This window comes from Bombus vancouverensis, chromosome 5, assembly GCF_051014615.1.
Source record: "Bombus vancouverensis nearcticus chromosome 5, iyBomVanc1_principal, whole genome shotgun sequence".
Classification (NCBI taxonomy): Eukaryota; Metazoa; Arthropoda; class Insecta; order Hymenoptera; family Apidae; genus Bombus; species Bombus vancouverensis.
Genome location: NC_134915.1, coordinates 10,405,005 through 10,422,216, shown reverse-complemented (window position 1 = coordinate 10,422,216; position 17,212 = coordinate 10,405,005). Strand labels below are relative to the sequence as shown.

Below are 17,212 nucleotides of genomic sequence, written 5' to 3'. Positions count from 1 at the left end.
CGTCTCCTCCACCTTGAAGAAACTCATCTCGTTTGATTGGAGGTTAGAAACGTTGAAACGATGGACATTTAACGCTGCGATCCTTGGCGGGTCAAAGAGAGCGAACCTCTGTTTACCGTTACTACGACGACCGGTCCTATTGAATTAATATTTGGACCTGTTGAGAGGGCGGGGGTTGATTTGCAACGGTGGTCTGGTTGCGGTTCGGTTAGGCTGGGTACACTTGGATGTTGCTCAATGCTGTGGAACGTGACTGATGCGCACGAACACGCTCCAAGGTGGTGAATAGGTGTTCTAAAGGACCGACTTTGGCGTGGTAATTGGATCATTACTGGGAATTAATGGGCTATCAATGGGGTGGCCCGTTTTTCTCGCGTGCCCGTCAAACGTTCAGTGGTTCGAGCATATCGTTGTATTCGTCTGGTTCTTAGACGTTTCAGCTTCTTTTTCAATTAGTTATAATAATTATTAATTAATTAGTTAGTAATCTGTTTTGGTGAAAAAGCGCAATAAACCTGAAGTAATGGCAAATAAAAATATAAATACATAATTGTAAAATTGCCACTTTGCTATTTGACTATTTTTTTATCCAGTTCGTATTAATTACTCTCTGCTTGAAAAACGTACAGCAAACATTTTCTCTGCAGGATTCTTGACTTCGCGTCAAAGAAATGTTAAAACTTCACTGAACCATCGAGCACCTTTGACCAGGTTTACACACGGGAAATCAATTACCAGGGGGAAATCGTCGGATCAGAAGCAACAGTAGCCTGGCGGCAGAGACAAGAAGCGAGAGGAGCGAGGCCGCAAACTCGACGGCAAAGTGCTAACATTGCACGCCGTCAGAAGTTCAAGACTTCGACGTTGGCTCGTCTTTCAAGTTCATCGAGTTTACGAGACTCCGTGTAGTTCGATTACACGCCCCCAGCCATGACTGTAACGCAATATCTATATCGAAGTAATCAAGCTCACAATATCCCCGATTTAGGCAGGAAATTTCGCCGGTAGACGGGGTGGCTGCACGCGTCGATTCAGGAATTACACGCTCTGGCTCCGGTTTCTCTCGAGTGAAACGCGGCCATACATTTCCTATGCATATTTGTTCGCTGTGAAATTTCATCGAAGGTCTACGAAACGACTGTTGCGCGAGAAAAGCAATTGTCTTGGATGAGAAGGAATCAATAAAAACATGGAATTTTTAGTTTCAATTAACCGTGAATCTTGTTGGAATTGTTGTGCAACTTTGAACGCATATAGAATTAATTTCAAATGCGAGAACAATAAATAAAAATGATTGGTGTCTTGCGGTTGGTCCGTACCTTGAATCGCTGTAAGAAAGATGAAGAATGATTCTTCATTCCATTGAATCTATTGTACTCGATGTAAGACAAGAAAACTGAACATAAGATAAATAAGAACATAAACAAGAAAATAAATAAAGTGTTGCAAATTCTCTATATTACGACCTTACAGCGTCGTAAAAGATTCACGAAGAACAGAGGAAACTGAATTGCGCCAAATTGAAGCGCGAAAATTTCCTCAGCCGCCTGGTAACTAGATCGAACTATTCGTTATTCAGTTATTATAGATAGTTCACCTGATTGCCGATGGATAGAGTTTCGGTTTCAAAGATTTCTCGAAAGTAACTATGGTATCGTTGGTGCTAATCACTGGGCCGGTAATCGGCGTGTACCATACTAACCTGGCGTAGGGGATACCATGATCAACGAGGTGGTTCCCCCAGGCATGAGGCCACAAGCTGAAGCCTGTAAGTACTCCTAATGTGAGTATTTGTGCGCTAAATTTTTGGTAATGTGGGGTGCTCGCGGGAACGCGTAGACCCCTACTCATAATCCCTCAACGAAAGACCCGTATAATTTTCATCGATCAAGCAATCGCGTTACTTTCTCTAATGAAACGAGTAAAATATGGTACAATATTTTTTACTCAAGCAGATGATGTAAAATAATACTTGCACGATGCAAGAGAAATGGAAATAATTGGAAAGCGTGAGAAAATATCTATTTCTGATAATATGCTGTTTCTCACGTAGCAAGGAAAACAAAGGATTCTGATGGTCCAGATTAGGCAAAATCCTGGTACGATCTCTCGGTAAAACATCTTCTGCATGGAAACATCTTAATTACCAAGATACTGTGCAGCTGGAGCACCTCAAAAGTCACAGACCTAGTCTGTCGACGAATCCTTGTTCCAATCCTCAGTCTCCACAACGAGAACCAATCGTCTTCGCGGAAAGCTCATCTTCAACACCTTCAAACCTCCACCTTCTAGCATCATCGAATCTCTCGTTCCTCTGAAATCGAACGTAACACGCGACCTACTTCTGTAAACTAGCTCTGCAACGTGACGATTACGAGGTCTTCTTTAAACCAGCGGCTTCGACCGGTGAAAAGCCGCGTTTCTGGCGTACGTGTCGCGCTCAAGGAACGAAGAGACAGACGTTGTAAGGAGCGGTCGCTCGTCGAAAGAGGCAGATGAGAAGTCTTTGCCGGAGAAACTGACGAGTGGCGCGCAGCACATCGTCCAACTCACCTAGTTTCATCGCGGAATAGTCGGCCAGGAATCCTCTCTTGAGACATTGACATTTCTTATTGCGCAGAGCTTAACGTAACCCCCCAAGTGTTCCTCGGACAACGGAAAGAATCGCTCGAGGGTGAACGAACAAGCCGGCTAGAGTAGACATTCACAAAGGAGATATGTGTCGTTTGATCGTCGGGGATCTTCGACTGGAAATAGGTCGAACAGAGCGCGGCTTGGTCGCGTCATCGACTACTGCAAACGCTGCCGATTGCTGACTGACGATCAGGTGACGGGGTCGTGATCAATGTGCATGGAACATAAAACGGTTCTCCTTGGTATCGTAACAATTCTCTGCCTTTAATTAAGACGAATAGGCGCATGGCTGGTGTGTATAATCAAGCACTCTTTTGATTAGTCTTTACAGATTAGTACTTAGATGTACATAGTATCACGACGACACATCGATGTTGTCATAGACGATGCATGTTACATATAGAAATTCGACATATCTTATTAACGACGTAGTACAGTGACACAAAGTATGCTTTAATGGTTGCTTGCGTGGGGTTGTAATTGTTCTATCATGTAGAATATCCGTGTGACGAGAGCCTTAACCGACGTCGTGTGCGCTTCACGCAATTTGTCCCCAGATCTCGATTGATTAAAATGGCAAGCGAAGCTGAAGATCCCTCGAATTTCGTTCTTCGCTGATCACTCGCCCGTACGTTTGATAATGAACGTGGTTTGTCGATGAAAGCGGGCTTGAACGAAGTCATCTTCTGGTAGCGCGGCTTCTTGTCAATCGAGCAAAGTTTTCGAGCATTCCGATTGTTGTTTCGTTCGAAAAGCATTTGCAGAGATGAATGTTCGAGTGTTGAATCGATCAGCGACTGATTGATTGTAAAGATAGCTATTATAGAGTTGGGTTTCTTATCACTATAAGGAATTGTCTACTGACAACGGGCGATCATCCAAATCTCCATCGAACATTTAACTCTTTTCTTTTTTTTTTTTTACAAAAATGCGTGTTCTAGATTATAATGGAAAATAAACTATAACTAATAATAAAGGCCAAAAATGGTGGAAGGTGGTTAAAATCGAGAAGTCTCGAGGAAGCATGATACACAGGGAAAAGGGAAGAATCGGTTAAAAGCATGCAGCGATTCAAAGCACGACGAAGCGGGTAAAAAAGAACGGAATATAACTGTTACAAGACAGAGCATGCTGAACGTACAATGAAACGATTCCTATAGATATAGTACAGCCTAACGTGTATATGATCGTGATGGAACGTAGTGGCAAAGGCACGATTCTCTCTTATCATGAACCGACGTATATCTAAGATCGCTACGATCCTCTCGTTTGACCGATGCCAACGATTCTCTGAAATAAATATAAACAAACTTAAAAAAAGAAAAAGAAAAAATTGGATCAATTACGTCGAGGATCGTAGCAGCGTGTCAACCTATGTGCCTATTTATGGAAACAATCCTCAAGTCTCGATCGATCATCCCCCAAATTCTCGATTTTTATTCATAATTTTTCTTCGTCGTGATCTAAAAAATAAATAATTGCACGATTGCATCGAGGGAATGGCGGATGAATCGACGAAAATTGGGATTCCCGTCGGGCACGTTAATGGACACCTAATCTTACCACGATTCTCGATTATATCTCGGTTGTTATATCCCTATTCCTACGTAAGGTAGGAACCAATTATCAACCCTATTAAGTCCATCGAGGATCGTAGCAGGACAATCGAATGACGATCGTTGAACGAGCGTTATGGCATGGTCACCGGCGATCAAATTTCCCTAACTAATTGCAATATTGACTCATCGTATACGTGTTAGCGGTTAAATTAAATCTCGACGATTACAATCGAAACACGATAAACGACATCTGACGTTTCAATACGACCTAAAGAACGATCTCTGGAATAAATAAAAACGATCATCTTCTCAAAAGGAAAAGATTCCAGCTACCGTTCCGTACTTTCTTCCGTCGCCTAAGTGAAAACGATGATAGATTTGATAATGAATATCGTAGTAATTGTAATAATAACGCTTGTTAACGATCGAAGATCGCGGTTTCTGTGGTAGAACGCTAAGGCGTAGAGCTGGAACCGGTGGTCGCGGATGGTATGACCGTTGGCGCTGGACCGGAAGGGGGCATCGTCGGTGGCGCGTACGGACTTCCGCAGAGTTGGTCCGCGATCCTTCCACCTTCGCGAAGTCCGCTCAAAAAAGCACCGTGTACGGTCGCCGGGTAATTTCGTATGGTGTGCTCGCCTGAAAGCACAAATCGGTTTTCCATCGTGTTAAAGAATCAATGGGAATTGAATGCCACTGCTGTAGCTGTGGGCGAGAGGGATCTTTTTCGACTTTTCTTTCTCTGGGTTTTGAAGATGATGATCGTGGTAGATTTAGGGGACCGATAGCTCGAGGATACGAGAATGGAAATTGTAATTTTCAGGGGTTTGTCGATGGATACGCGATTTTGGAGAAGAGAAAAGTATTGGTGCGAGATTTATCTTGGTTTAAATGGTAGGTTTTGGTGCCACTAGGAAACACGTGCAGAATTAAAGCAATGTTACTAATGATATTTACATAAAAAACAATCAAACTCATAAACTGTATTATTAACAGATGTATGTATGACCAGGCTTTGTATATCGTAAAAACTGTTTGAGTCATGGAATTCTATAAGCTACAACTCGGAATTTCTTTAATATCATTGGAGAGTAACTTATTATACAAGGGGATATAGATATTCCGAATTCTAAAAAGTATGACAAATAAAAAGCATCTTGCTTATCACGAGATAAACGAATACCCTGTACAAAACTTTCTTGTCGAAAATAACTTCTTAAACCTATCACGAAACCATTAAATCTCCTTTGAAAAGACTATTCAAGGTAAAAGCCATGCAGAGAAAAGCACAACCCAGCCGCCTCAAAAAGATACGATTCACATCGCGGACACGGCGATTGCGCACTCTGTATCAGCCGGCAGACGCCGAAGTCCACTTCATTCGCTTCTCAAAAAGGAAAAAATGGGAAGAGGAGGGCGGGGTAGGGGGTGGGGAGCAACCGGTGAAAATATCGCGGAGGCTAAATATTTACCTGCGAAAAAGACCCTTGGTTGCGGTGGTGGGGCACCAGGGGTGGCAGGGGGTGCGACGGGCGCTGCCAGAAGATCATAATCGCTGCCGGAACTGCCGACCGCGACGAAGCTGTACGAACCTCTCGCCCACGGGTCTGCCCGCCATCTCGTCACCACGCTTTCACGAGGCTGTGGAACCACCTGGTTTCCAAAAATACCCTGAAAGCACAGCAGTACGTATTTTAAGCGGTAGATTGAATTTTTTAAGCAAAATGCATCAGGAAATAAATATTCTAGGTACGGTGAAACTTTCATATCCGCGGGGTAAGTTACGAAATTCACCGCGAATGGTAACAGACATTATAGTATTACGATGAATTTCGTATTTTTATGGTGAAATCTAAAATAGCTACCAGTGGAAAAGAACAACGAAAATATAACAAAGATTATACTAGAGATATCATACTATTATTAATCACTGTTCGTCGTTATTTGACACTTAAATAAATTTGGCATCAAAATATTGAGAATTGAAGGAAATTGAGAACTATCCTTGTTAGTAGTAAATTTTGTAATTTAATTCACGCAGATACGATGGTTTTAATGTAAAATAATTATTTTAAAAAATTTACCTTCAAGACAGCGATGCAGCGACCAACGATAACGTCATCGCTGACGTTCTCCATCACGCAGGCAGCCTCGCCAGCGACCAAAGCCAACAATACCGGTGCTTTGTAAAGGTTCCAGAAGAGGAAGAGCTCACCACGTGACGCGGTCGTGCTGCCCACGTGGCCAAATAAATTGGCGGTCGGGTCCCAGAAGATCCGTTCGAAGCACAGCACCACCTGACGTGACGAATTCCCAGGAATTACTTCCTTGTTATGGCGGCACTTGCAGACTTGTCCACCGATTATTCTCGACTAAGGCATCGGTTTGACCCTCGTGGAGTCGTTTAGTCGACCAGTTTTAGGTGGATCAAAGTTTGAACGTATAAGGATGGAACTAGTGATAAAGTAAGTTTCTTTGCGAATTAGCATCTTGATGCAAGCAAGATAAAGTTAGATATTTTTGAAAGGACGAGTTGATTTGAAATAACTTGCGAAGCTCCAGTTTTATGTGGTAAATGGTTGGATTTTCAATTACACCGAATATGTGTAATTTATATCTGACAATGTGAAGGGAGCTCGCGAGTAGATGTTCGCAAGCTTGCTTGGAGAAAATATTATGTACCCGTTGGTTCTGGTAAATCCTTCGGTTTAAGGGTTGCTCACGTAAACGTTTACCACCGGTGCTTTGTTCCATAGATCATTCTCTTTACGGATTATTCGCCGTCGTTTAAGAGAATTACAAAATTCACAGGGAATATAACTATAGCATCTTTTGTAAAGCTTCCTAAATTCCAGTTTAAGCGACTTTGTACCAAAATCTCTTCGATACACATGTTGCATCCCTCCAGGATCCTTACACTAAACTAAACTCATTTTATCTCTTTAACCATATACATAAAACACTTTTACTATTCAGTCACGCTGCACTTTTCGGATCTCAATTAGGCAACACACATGCTTGCCGCGTATAATCCAATCTTTGCATCCATTCGTAATCCTATTCTTCAAATCGCTCATCCTAATTTTCATACACAGCTTCGGGCTCATCCCAGAAACATCACCGCGATAGAATCACCGATCCGAAAACTCCCCTCGGCCAATTTCCCTCTCGAAATAAAATCGCATCGACCTGCAATCGGCGAGCTCCTTGAACCACGAGAAGCTCCACTCTCCCACGGCGTAACATCGATTCGTAAATTACCCTCGGAATTGCGGAGAATTTATTCGAGTGGACGAGCTATCGGTCGAGAGATCCGGACAGCCGTGGCCCGTTTGGCCGTGCGATGAGCCTTTAATTTCGGGAGAGGGCCGGAGTCCCGGATCGAAGCGGTCGTAAACCGACTCTGGGAGGCCGTAAAAGGAACGTGTCCCGGCGTAAGAAGCGACACGAGCCACGTCACCGTTGCTCTCGCGACGAAAGAGACCGCCGGATCACAATATATCTCATTCCGGGCCGGTCGACAAGTTCGATCGTCGTTTTCGCCGGCCGTATAAATCAGACGGAGGAGAGACGCGAGCCAAAGACCGCTTACCTTATTTAAATTGCCGAAGCCGAGCCTCTGAATAGCCTGGGACTTCCAGTCCGGAAGCGGCGGGTTGAAGGCGACCGCGGACGGCGGGGCGGAAGCCTTCAGAACACCGAGAGGCAGCGTGACTAGCACCGCGTCCGCCTTGTACACCGTGTGATTTGTGTGAGGGCTACGAGAGGGTGCGGCCCATACCTCCACCCCGTTCACTCCGTATCGGACCGCCCTGGACGCTGTATTCAACCGAATGTCCAGGCCCTCCGACAGTGCAACAGGTACGCACGAGTAGCCATTGCGAACTGAAAAATTGAGAATATAGATTTGTCAGAAAAGTATGTGTGGTAATTATAAGAGAGAGAGAGAGAGAGGGAGAGACAGACAGACTGACTGACTGACAGAGAAAAGAGAGAGAGAGAGAAGGAGGGTTGTATATAGTAGTTGGTTACGAGGATGGTTGACAAATGAGAACGTAATTGAGGTTCGATGTGGTTGAGATTTGTGAGCGGGGGAGATTCAGAGGTGGGGTAATGTTCGGAGGACTTGTGATTGGGGTGATAATAGAGGGGCATGATAGAGGGTAACGTGTTTCCTCGTTTCTGGGTTGTTAGTTACTGTGTGCGGGTTGTGTCGTTGTAATATGTACACATGTATGATCGTGTTAGATCGTAATTGGTACCAAACGATACATCAAAATAGGATGAAGTGTCCAAATCTCTGTTATTTAACCTGTGAATAAATTCAAAAAGATCTCTGCTTTTTGGAATATCAAGGTGTCATGTTTTAATGTACGAGCGTGTATATAATATCATCGTATCATATCGTAATATTAAAATATCCGTAAAAGATTTTAATCTCATATCCCGATACTTCGAGTTCTTTTTTCTTTGACGCACGAAGGAAAAAACATAAAGAGATCTTTTCTGAATATTGAACAGCTCGAACATGTTCGACTCGTGGTATTCCTCTAAGAAAGATGGTATTTATATATCGTAGACGAGAACGACTTCTAACCAGTTACGAAATCTTCCAATTACTTTGAACGATGCAGCCCACCTGAAACTACGGATTCTGCATAACCTCGGAACCGAATTTCGATACATGAAATCTCGAAGCTCGCAATTATCGGAACGGATTACAAAACGAGCGAGCAGATAGCGTGTACTTTTCGGTCCGTGTTTCGAATTCGCGTGGTTCGCGCAAAGGTGGGCTGCGCGAGCGAGGTTGAAATTCCGCGGGCCGATGTCACCGGATACGATAAAGGCTCCATTACCAGTTAATTGGATATTTCGCATTAGCGCGGCCAAATCAGGACACCTGACGCGGTCCTAAATTCTCGTAAGCACATTCGAACCCCGTAACATCCGCTGCGCATGTACTAATAATGATACACAGGCGTCTCCACTTAGGGAGGTTAATTATGTTGATGGCCAGCAGCGTGCTAACAAGCGCCTCTCTCTGCTCTATCGGCAGATACCATCCCGGAGAAATTTAAATTTACGCGACACCCGATATACCCCTATAATAGTATCAAACAATCGTTTCTCAATTATTATTGGTCCGCGATAATTCAGCAATCGAATCGCTTCTTCGTTTCCATAATTCCATTTCTACGGAACATTTGTAAAAATTGAGCTGAAACTTGTAAAGCAAGAAGCATGAAATACGCGTTGATATATCTTGCAACCTCGAAACTAACGATATTTTGACCCACGCTTATTAAAGCCTTGTTGTTTATTTCGATGAATACTATGAGTTGCTCAGAAGCCATACCGATTGTGTTCATAGATGGAAAAAGCGAAGAGAAGCGTGTCAAATATTACCATCTATTTTTGTAGATTTATCTTTATAGAATTTCCTTGGCACTTACGCTTATTTAAGTCGCTTTCTTCCAATAAATTTAGGAAATTAACTATACTTTGTTTCTTTAAGTAGTTCGATGCTAATCACGTATAATGAAATTGAGTAACTTGCTAAAGATACAGTCGATCAGGTTGGCTGATATTTTTCTGAGGATTAAACTCAATTTTTTGAAACATCCTATACGCGTGTATAAAAACTGTACATTTTTTCGAGATAAAGTCGGTGAGAAGAATTTTCCATTATTCCCTTTCTTGTTGTTCCCGTTCGTGTGAATGTGACTGGACCTGATCCCATCGAAAAATTTATCGTCGCGTCGAACGACAGTCGCCTCGTCGTTTCGTTAATTCGACCGATTTAAATTCGACGTCGTCCCATTCACGGTGCCGTTTCTCCATGGTCTTCTGGTTCTACGGGGAAGGTAACAGAGCCAGGACGAATCGAATTGGAAAAGAACGCGTCGCGCGGCCACGCGGTCCATGCCGATATCCGGTTGCGCGCGATTATTTGCGACGACGAAAACGCTCGTACGGTTGGATTCGTTATTACTTTAATTGGAATCCATTTGACTGGCGGCTACACCGGTGCCACGGGTAGACACCCGCTCGTGTCTGGCGTCGATTACAGAAACCCTTTCTAATAAGCGAGGGAATATTCAACAGCCAGCAAAGGGAACGCGGTCCGGTGCTACCAAAATTATGGTAAGTCGATCTCGACTCTCTCTTTCTCTTTCTCCGCGCTGCCATCCTCATCTTGTTTCCTTTCGTTTCCCTTGTTTCGTTCTCTCTGTCTGCCGTTGGAATTGGAAATTAATTCCTTGCAATGAGGCAGCCGGTTCCGAGTCGATGAAAATTATCCGTGGAGAACGAACTTGATCCGGTTTCGGTTCTCTTCGTTTCCATTTATATCTTCCTCCTTTTTTCCCCATTTTGGAACTTTCCATTCGTTTGTTCGCAGTTATTCCCGCACTGGAAATATTTTTACTTTGAAGAAATTTAATTAATTCCTGGTTGTAGATATTTTTATGAGTGGATGAAATTATTGCTCTTTATTGGATCGTTTTCACGGCTACGATTAATCCTGTGCAACCAAAGCAGCAGTCGATATTTTATCTCGATGAGCTTAAGTTTAATAGATTACTTTCAAAATTCGTTCATTATTTGCCGATGAATTTTTATATCCCCGTAATCAGAAAAATATGTTTCATGCAGTAGCTTTCTAATATTACTATTAATTAAAATATTTGCTTTGTAAAATAATTCTACGTTTATGAAAGATTTTAATCTCGATAAATCGTCCATTGTATTGCATCATATACGTAGCATATTGTGCTTACATTACCTCCTAGTGATCATAAAAATCTGTTATGTTATATTTGCTACAAACTCCTAATGTACCCAATTATAGAATTTTATGTTCATAATCCAGGCATTAAAAGTACTAAGAAATGAAGAAAATGTGGATGAAACAAAATGTATTAGATACATTTTACACGTTTAAATTTCCAAATGGTATGTAAAACGATTATTTTACTGGATCATTTTAGAAGATATTAGCAATTGGTAGAAGCCATTAATTAACAATGAACAGAGCCCGGTGTATTATTTACGTGCGCATATCTGGCTTCTGGGATGGCTCGATTTCCACGGGTTTCCTAAAATAACATCGAGCCGGGAAACGCATGTGCCTCCATTATTGTTTGCTACTGTAACTCCGAATGCTCGTTCGGATGTTTACTTTCGGGCGGAACAAGCGTTTTGCTCGCCAGTAACGCAGACCGCACGCTGTCTTCCATCAGAGAATCATCTCTGAAAAATCTGGCAAACAAAAAACAAGCCGGAAGCCCATTCAATCCGGTCCCATTGCCGTTTTTCCGGCTTTCGTTCGTGAACAAACCCGCTGAATTTTTCAGCAGGCCGCGGACCAACTCTATTCTCGGCGAATGAAAAATTTGTACGCTGCATTTCCGTTCGCCTGGAACGTCTGCTCGCAACTGAGCTTCTGATTCACTTGAAAGACACGCTTCCACCATTGATACACTTACAAGAAAAAGCCTTTAATTCCGATTTAACCCAGACCCGAGGAAACAGCATTCGATAAAGGCAGGTAGATGAAGTGCTAAATATTCAGTTCAATTATTCAGTGGATATCCAATGCGTATATACAATTTAATAATTTTGCCAATATAACTGGAGACGTGGAACCCTGCATTAATAAACAATGAAATCAGAATTTCAAAATAATTTCTATATTATCCTGCCTTTTATCGAAACTTTGATGGTTTGTTGTAATCTCTCTGATGGAATAGTTAAAGAGCGCTAGGCTTTGATAAGAATAAGAAAGTTTCAACAGAGAGGAAAAACTGCTACTAAATTAATTATTCTTTCAAGCAAGAAAGATTCGCCGTTAAAGCGGCATGTTCCGGTGAACGGGGTTCTCCAACGCAAGAGGCCCGCGGTTCCACCGGAACCGTCCCGGTGCCGGCGAACGCAAATATTTAACGAAGAATTTATCAGCATGTCGGTGGCCGTAGCGACGTGACGCGGAACGATCCGTGAAGGGAGAAAAGGCCGCCTCTCCTCTCGTTGTATCTTCGCCGCATCGAAGACGGCCCGCACTCTCGTGCTACTCCATGCTACCCTCTCCCGTCTTGTCTTCCGTTTGATCTTTGCTCGCAGTATTTTTTGACGGCGAGTCGAACAATTTGTATGCCGCGCTGCTTTTCAATTTACATTTAAATTGGTTGCTTATGGCGTTCTGTCGTCTCGACAGGAGTCGAAGTGCAGCCGGGAGCGTAACAGCGAGGGACGCGCCTCGAGAACAGAGTGAAACGAGGACGAAACGCGTGTACCGTGTAACCAGGATAGAGATGGACGAACGAGGAGAGGGGAAAACAGGTGGAGAGAAGGGACGCGTAGCGTCGTCCTGGCCGAACAGTCAAATACTGAAACGGCCTCGAGAGAAACAGAGACTGGCAGAACTGTGCGGCGCGCCGCGCGAGTTCATCGCACTGGAGCAAAGCCGTGTGCCGCGTGTTTTTGCGCGCCACGTGAACGCATGCAGTTCGGGAACAGGACATATGAAATCGGGAAGAGGGTAGCTGCGGTTAGGAAACGTGCCCGTACACACATCACCCAGCAGTACGTTGCTCGAGTACCGATCTAGCGAATTTGAATCTCGTCAATTTGAATCGAAATCGAGCGTGCCGTGGTTCCGAGCTGCTTCCACTAAGCAGATTTACGAAAACTCTTCGTGAATAGGAGAAAAGGAAAGCGACAGATGCGCGGTAAAAAGTGCGGTTTCCTCTCTTCTTCGCCGATGATATAAATATTAAAGATTCTTTCTTTGTGTTATAATTTCTATGACGTTTTATCAGTTTTAACAAATGACAGAGAAATTTGGAACGTTTGTTGGGTTCTGTAAGAAAATTTATTTACTCGCAATTATTAATAATAGAAACATAATATTTTCACAGAACAAAACAACATAATAATATTTTCTAATCTATTTGTAAAAACGATACAGCGTGATAGTGTTAGAACCAGTTTCCCTACAAATAAATGGATTTATCGTTTAATTACGTAGAATATTCTGAAGCACCAAACAAACGATACGCGAATTACACCCCCGAAAGATCAAAGATATGATCTAAAAGAACAAGTATGTTAATGAAATGAAAACGAACAGACCTTGCCATACAAATTCAGTAACTTATCCCGTGGAATTTACACGTACAAATTAAACACCCAATAAGAGTTCCTGAAAAAATTCAGCATTCTAGCCGGCGAGTCGTGGGCGATAGAAATACAGAGGGATGCTTTCCTTGCGCAGCCATTCGTTGCGTCAACATTTGGCATAGCGAGTCTCGAAGCACACACGCGATAGAGAGAAAGTCTCATTTGCCTCGTCGGGTAAACATTGATTTTCGGAAATCGCCAGAATCGCGGCCGTGTGAGTCTTCCAGGTGAACTTCAACCCTTCAGCCCTTGCGGCCTGGGTCTTCGCCGAACTCCGTTTCGACGCGAGCAAATATTTAATAAATAAATAGTCCCGACAAGTAAGGCTACCACGGATGCGTGCGACCGACGCGGGAAGAAGCTGATTGACCTTTGACGACGCGACTTTGCCAGACTCGATCGTCCAACGAATCGTTTGCGCCATATCGATCGTGGTCCGTTTGATGGAGATTAGGCGAAGTCTCTGAGGATCTTTGAAGTAGGGAGGTTAGCTTTTATGGAGGTTAGATTTCGGTTGGCTTCTTTAAGCCATCAACTTGCTTCGAGCGATTCTGGGAAACTCATAGTTTGCCGTCATTTTCATTGTATAGAATATTATCGTGGAAAATTATTAAAAATTATTTCTCAAATATTTTGGGCTCTTTTATTTTATCTATCAATTAGTAATATTGAAGAATCGTACAAGTCGTAGATTACAAAATTTCCTTTCGCGATCTAACGTGGATTAAAAATATTCAAACGAGCTTTTCGATTCAATATTTAAGTTGTATTTATCGGAAGAGCAAGAGAGATATAGGTTTCTCATATTCGAAAATGCAAAAGTATATTACTACGAATTTATTTCGTGTTGATTTTTATTCGTTTACTCAAATTATTGGAAAGTGTAGCAGCCGCGTCGATCGGTAAAATTTACTTAGGAAATTTTCAACGGAATTTATTAGAACTAAAATTAAATATTATCTAACTCGTAACGTGTAAGTTGGAAAATTTCGCGAACGATATTAGTTGAATCGTGCAAGAATACATTGAAAATATATCGTAAATATAACGTTACGTGATACGTTTCCAACAGTTCCTCGAAGCAACTTCTTCGAATCTCTGAATCTTTGCTGAATCCGACACTATTATTAGCGACCCAGTCCTGAAAGGGCATGTACCCTGATCTATGGCCATTTGTTAGGAACTCGCCGTCGTAAAAACAGACCTATCGAAACAAAACGGAAAATGGGGAAAGCTTGCAGCCGTAAGGCTGCACGTGAATTGCAACAGCCTGTCGTTCTATTGTCGGAAGATTAAATATTCCCGTGTTTGCCACGCGACACAGAGAGTTGCTCGTGAATACCGGTGGAAATTAGTATACACGGGCGTGGCAGGGCGTCGCGCAATTCCGCCAGGAGCTGCTCGTTACGCTGGCGTAGCGTGGTTAACAAGGACGGCTACGTTCTCGAACCACCTGGCAATCGAAAATGAACTCCGATTCGCTTAACGCTCGTGCAAACAAACACCGCCTTATTTCCCGGCAACGCGGTTCGGATTAAACGGCACAGCGCTTTGTGTTGACGGATAAACAGAGGAAATGGGGATAAATTAACGATTAGCAGTGCTATCAGTCGAAGTGAGAAAATAATAGAACAGGAGAGAATAATTTTCGTAAATTGAAACTACGGGGATAACATGCATGCCGTATTGTATTGCAATTGAAATAATTAGCACGATGTTTGATATGCGTAATACAACTCGGACAGAACTAAATTCGGGCCAGTAAAATTAAAGATCGAATAGAACCAGTTTTTCAGGGCCATTTCGAAATCATTAAAGATCGTTTAAGTTTCATTGAAGGTCGTTCAAAAGCTGTGACAAGGTCGTTGCAAGGACGCCAGTGTCATTCACGGTAATCCATCCGTGATATCGAGTGTTTCAGAAAACACGAACGTTTCATGGATAATTAAAATTATTAAACGTTCAAGTTTTTATTGACATACTCAAAGGTCGCACGAACACACGCGATATCGCGTTCAGTGTGTTGGTTTACGTAAAATAAACACATCTACGTAATTTTCGTAAAAATATATAATGCGACAAACAGGTTTTAAATCAAGTATCGATCTTGAAAGCGAGAAAAAAGTCGTGAAAACCATCTCGATGGCCCAATATCAAGACTACGATAAAAGAGAAGCCACGTTATAGCGTTCGCCGGAAATGAAACGTTCTAGCGAAGGACGTAAGGGCAAAGGGGTAAACGGCGAGATTGTAAAACGTCCGAAGAGACGATTCGAGGATCGTGGAAGGGAGCGGGAAAGTGTCTTACGAAGACAAAAGAGAATCACAGGTACTCTCCTCTACCCCAGTTGGAAATGAATCGCGTCGGACGAGGATGGCCGGCTCGCGAAAAATAAACGTTATCTCCGGCGTCGTTTCGGCGTTCTCGTTTTCTGGCGTGCCGGTTATCTCCGCTTGTCCCGGTCGCATCGGTGAATTTAGCATCGGCAGCGTTCCGTATAATTTGTTCAGATTGCGATAAAGTTAATTGGAGGCTGGCACGGAATTTATGATCGGCCTGGCCCCGAACACCGGCGACCGTCCGCGACCGCCGGAATGCGAGATTCCTAGATCGCGCTAGTAAGTAACGCTCCGCGGAGAAAAGATCGATATCGTACCGGCGATTTATTACGATTGTCACACATTCTGTGCAAATGAGCTTGTACCCGATGCGCTTTACCGCCAGCCTTCGCAAGAATCAGGGGAATTCTTCGCCTAGGGGAGTCGATTTTTTTTCTTAAGAAAGATTAATAAACCGTGGATAGGAATCGCGCGAGGGACTTTGTGCAGCTCCTGCGTGTGTTTGATGGCGGTAATTAATGGTAATAATTACGAATAGCGAGATTCGTTAGCGTGTCATTCGAGGCATCCACGAAACGACATCTGTGAGCCAATGGCTGAACTCGTAATAGTGGTCGGTAAAACAGGAAGATCGATGGATCTAGTAGAGTGCGCATTACGAACATACGCGTTTGAAAAACAGCTGTTTTCCACGCAATGAAGAAAATGAATGTTAATTAGCTTTACATTTCTTAATAATGGAAAATTATTGTTGCAACTAGGAAACAGAATGTAGCTATAATTACAAAATTATATGGTATTGTTGAGTGGTATGTGAAAATTTAATCTGAATGAATCAATTTAATTCAAACGTGGCACATGTTTCAGACATTCCTATCGTTCACCTAAAACTAAAGCATGCTAATTCGGCTTTAATTAACCGAACAAACAGCATTCCTATCCGAAGAAGTGCCCATTGAGCGGATTGAACAACCGAAAACTTGCCACGCGATTCCCGTACAGTACGAACGAGCGGTTCGCGTAACCGATTTAATATACAGAAAGCTAATCGAACTATCGAACGTGTTGTAGCAAGCGAGCAGCGCATGCTCCTCATTTCGACAGTGCTCGTACCATTCCAAATTTTCCAGAAACCATAACGCTAAGCCCGTGTTGGAATCGATTTTAAATAGGCAGCGATATACACACATACATAGAGAGAGAACAAAGGTAGCCGCAAACGAGGTTGCTCGCAACTTCAATCTGCCCGCTAATAATTATAATTAAACCACGTCGAACGAACGAGCTCGTTCTTTCGATTCATTCGGTACTGCGTAGAATTAGCCGATCGTTCGTTCGATGGCGAGCAATTGCGAGTCGATTACGCGTGCAAAACCGTGAGATCAGGGCGACGGAAGAAAGCAGAGAGGGTAGAAAACTGGGAGGAAGGAAGAGGGACGTAAAAGAGGTTCAGCGAGCAGTAAGAAGATATTTGAATACGACTATATACCGCGAGTAAA

General features: G+C 43.0%; 1 protein-coding gene and 1 non-coding gene across 2 annotated transcripts in view; one reads left to right on the top strand and one right to left on the bottom strand.

Moving 5' to 3' along the window:
* The first annotated feature begins 1,694 nt into the window (after positions 1-1,694).
* Positions 1,695-1,845, top strand: LOC117165200 (U1 spliceosomal RNA). The gene has a single exon (XR_004465853.1). It is a non-coding gene; the product is annotated as a U1 spliceosomal RNA (small nuclear RNA).
* A 1,028-nt stretch (positions 1,846-2,873) lies between these two features.
* Positions 2,874-17,212, bottom strand: part of Su(var)3-3 (lysine-specific histone demethylase Su(var)3-3) — a 101,758-nt gene continuing 87,419 nt past the window's right edge. The window contains exons 11-14 of the mRNA XM_033347953.2: positions 7,786-8,078; positions 6,278-6,490; positions 5,666-5,864; positions 2,874-4,832 (exon numbers count right to left, since the gene is read on the bottom strand). Of these exons, the coding sequence (XP_033203844.1) occupies positions 4,648-4,832; positions 5,666-5,864; positions 6,278-6,490; positions 7,786-8,078 (890 nt within the window). The 3' untranslated portion in view covers positions 2,874-4,647. The remainder of the gene's footprint in view (positions 4,833-5,665; positions 5,865-6,277; positions 6,491-7,785; positions 8,079-17,212) is intronic.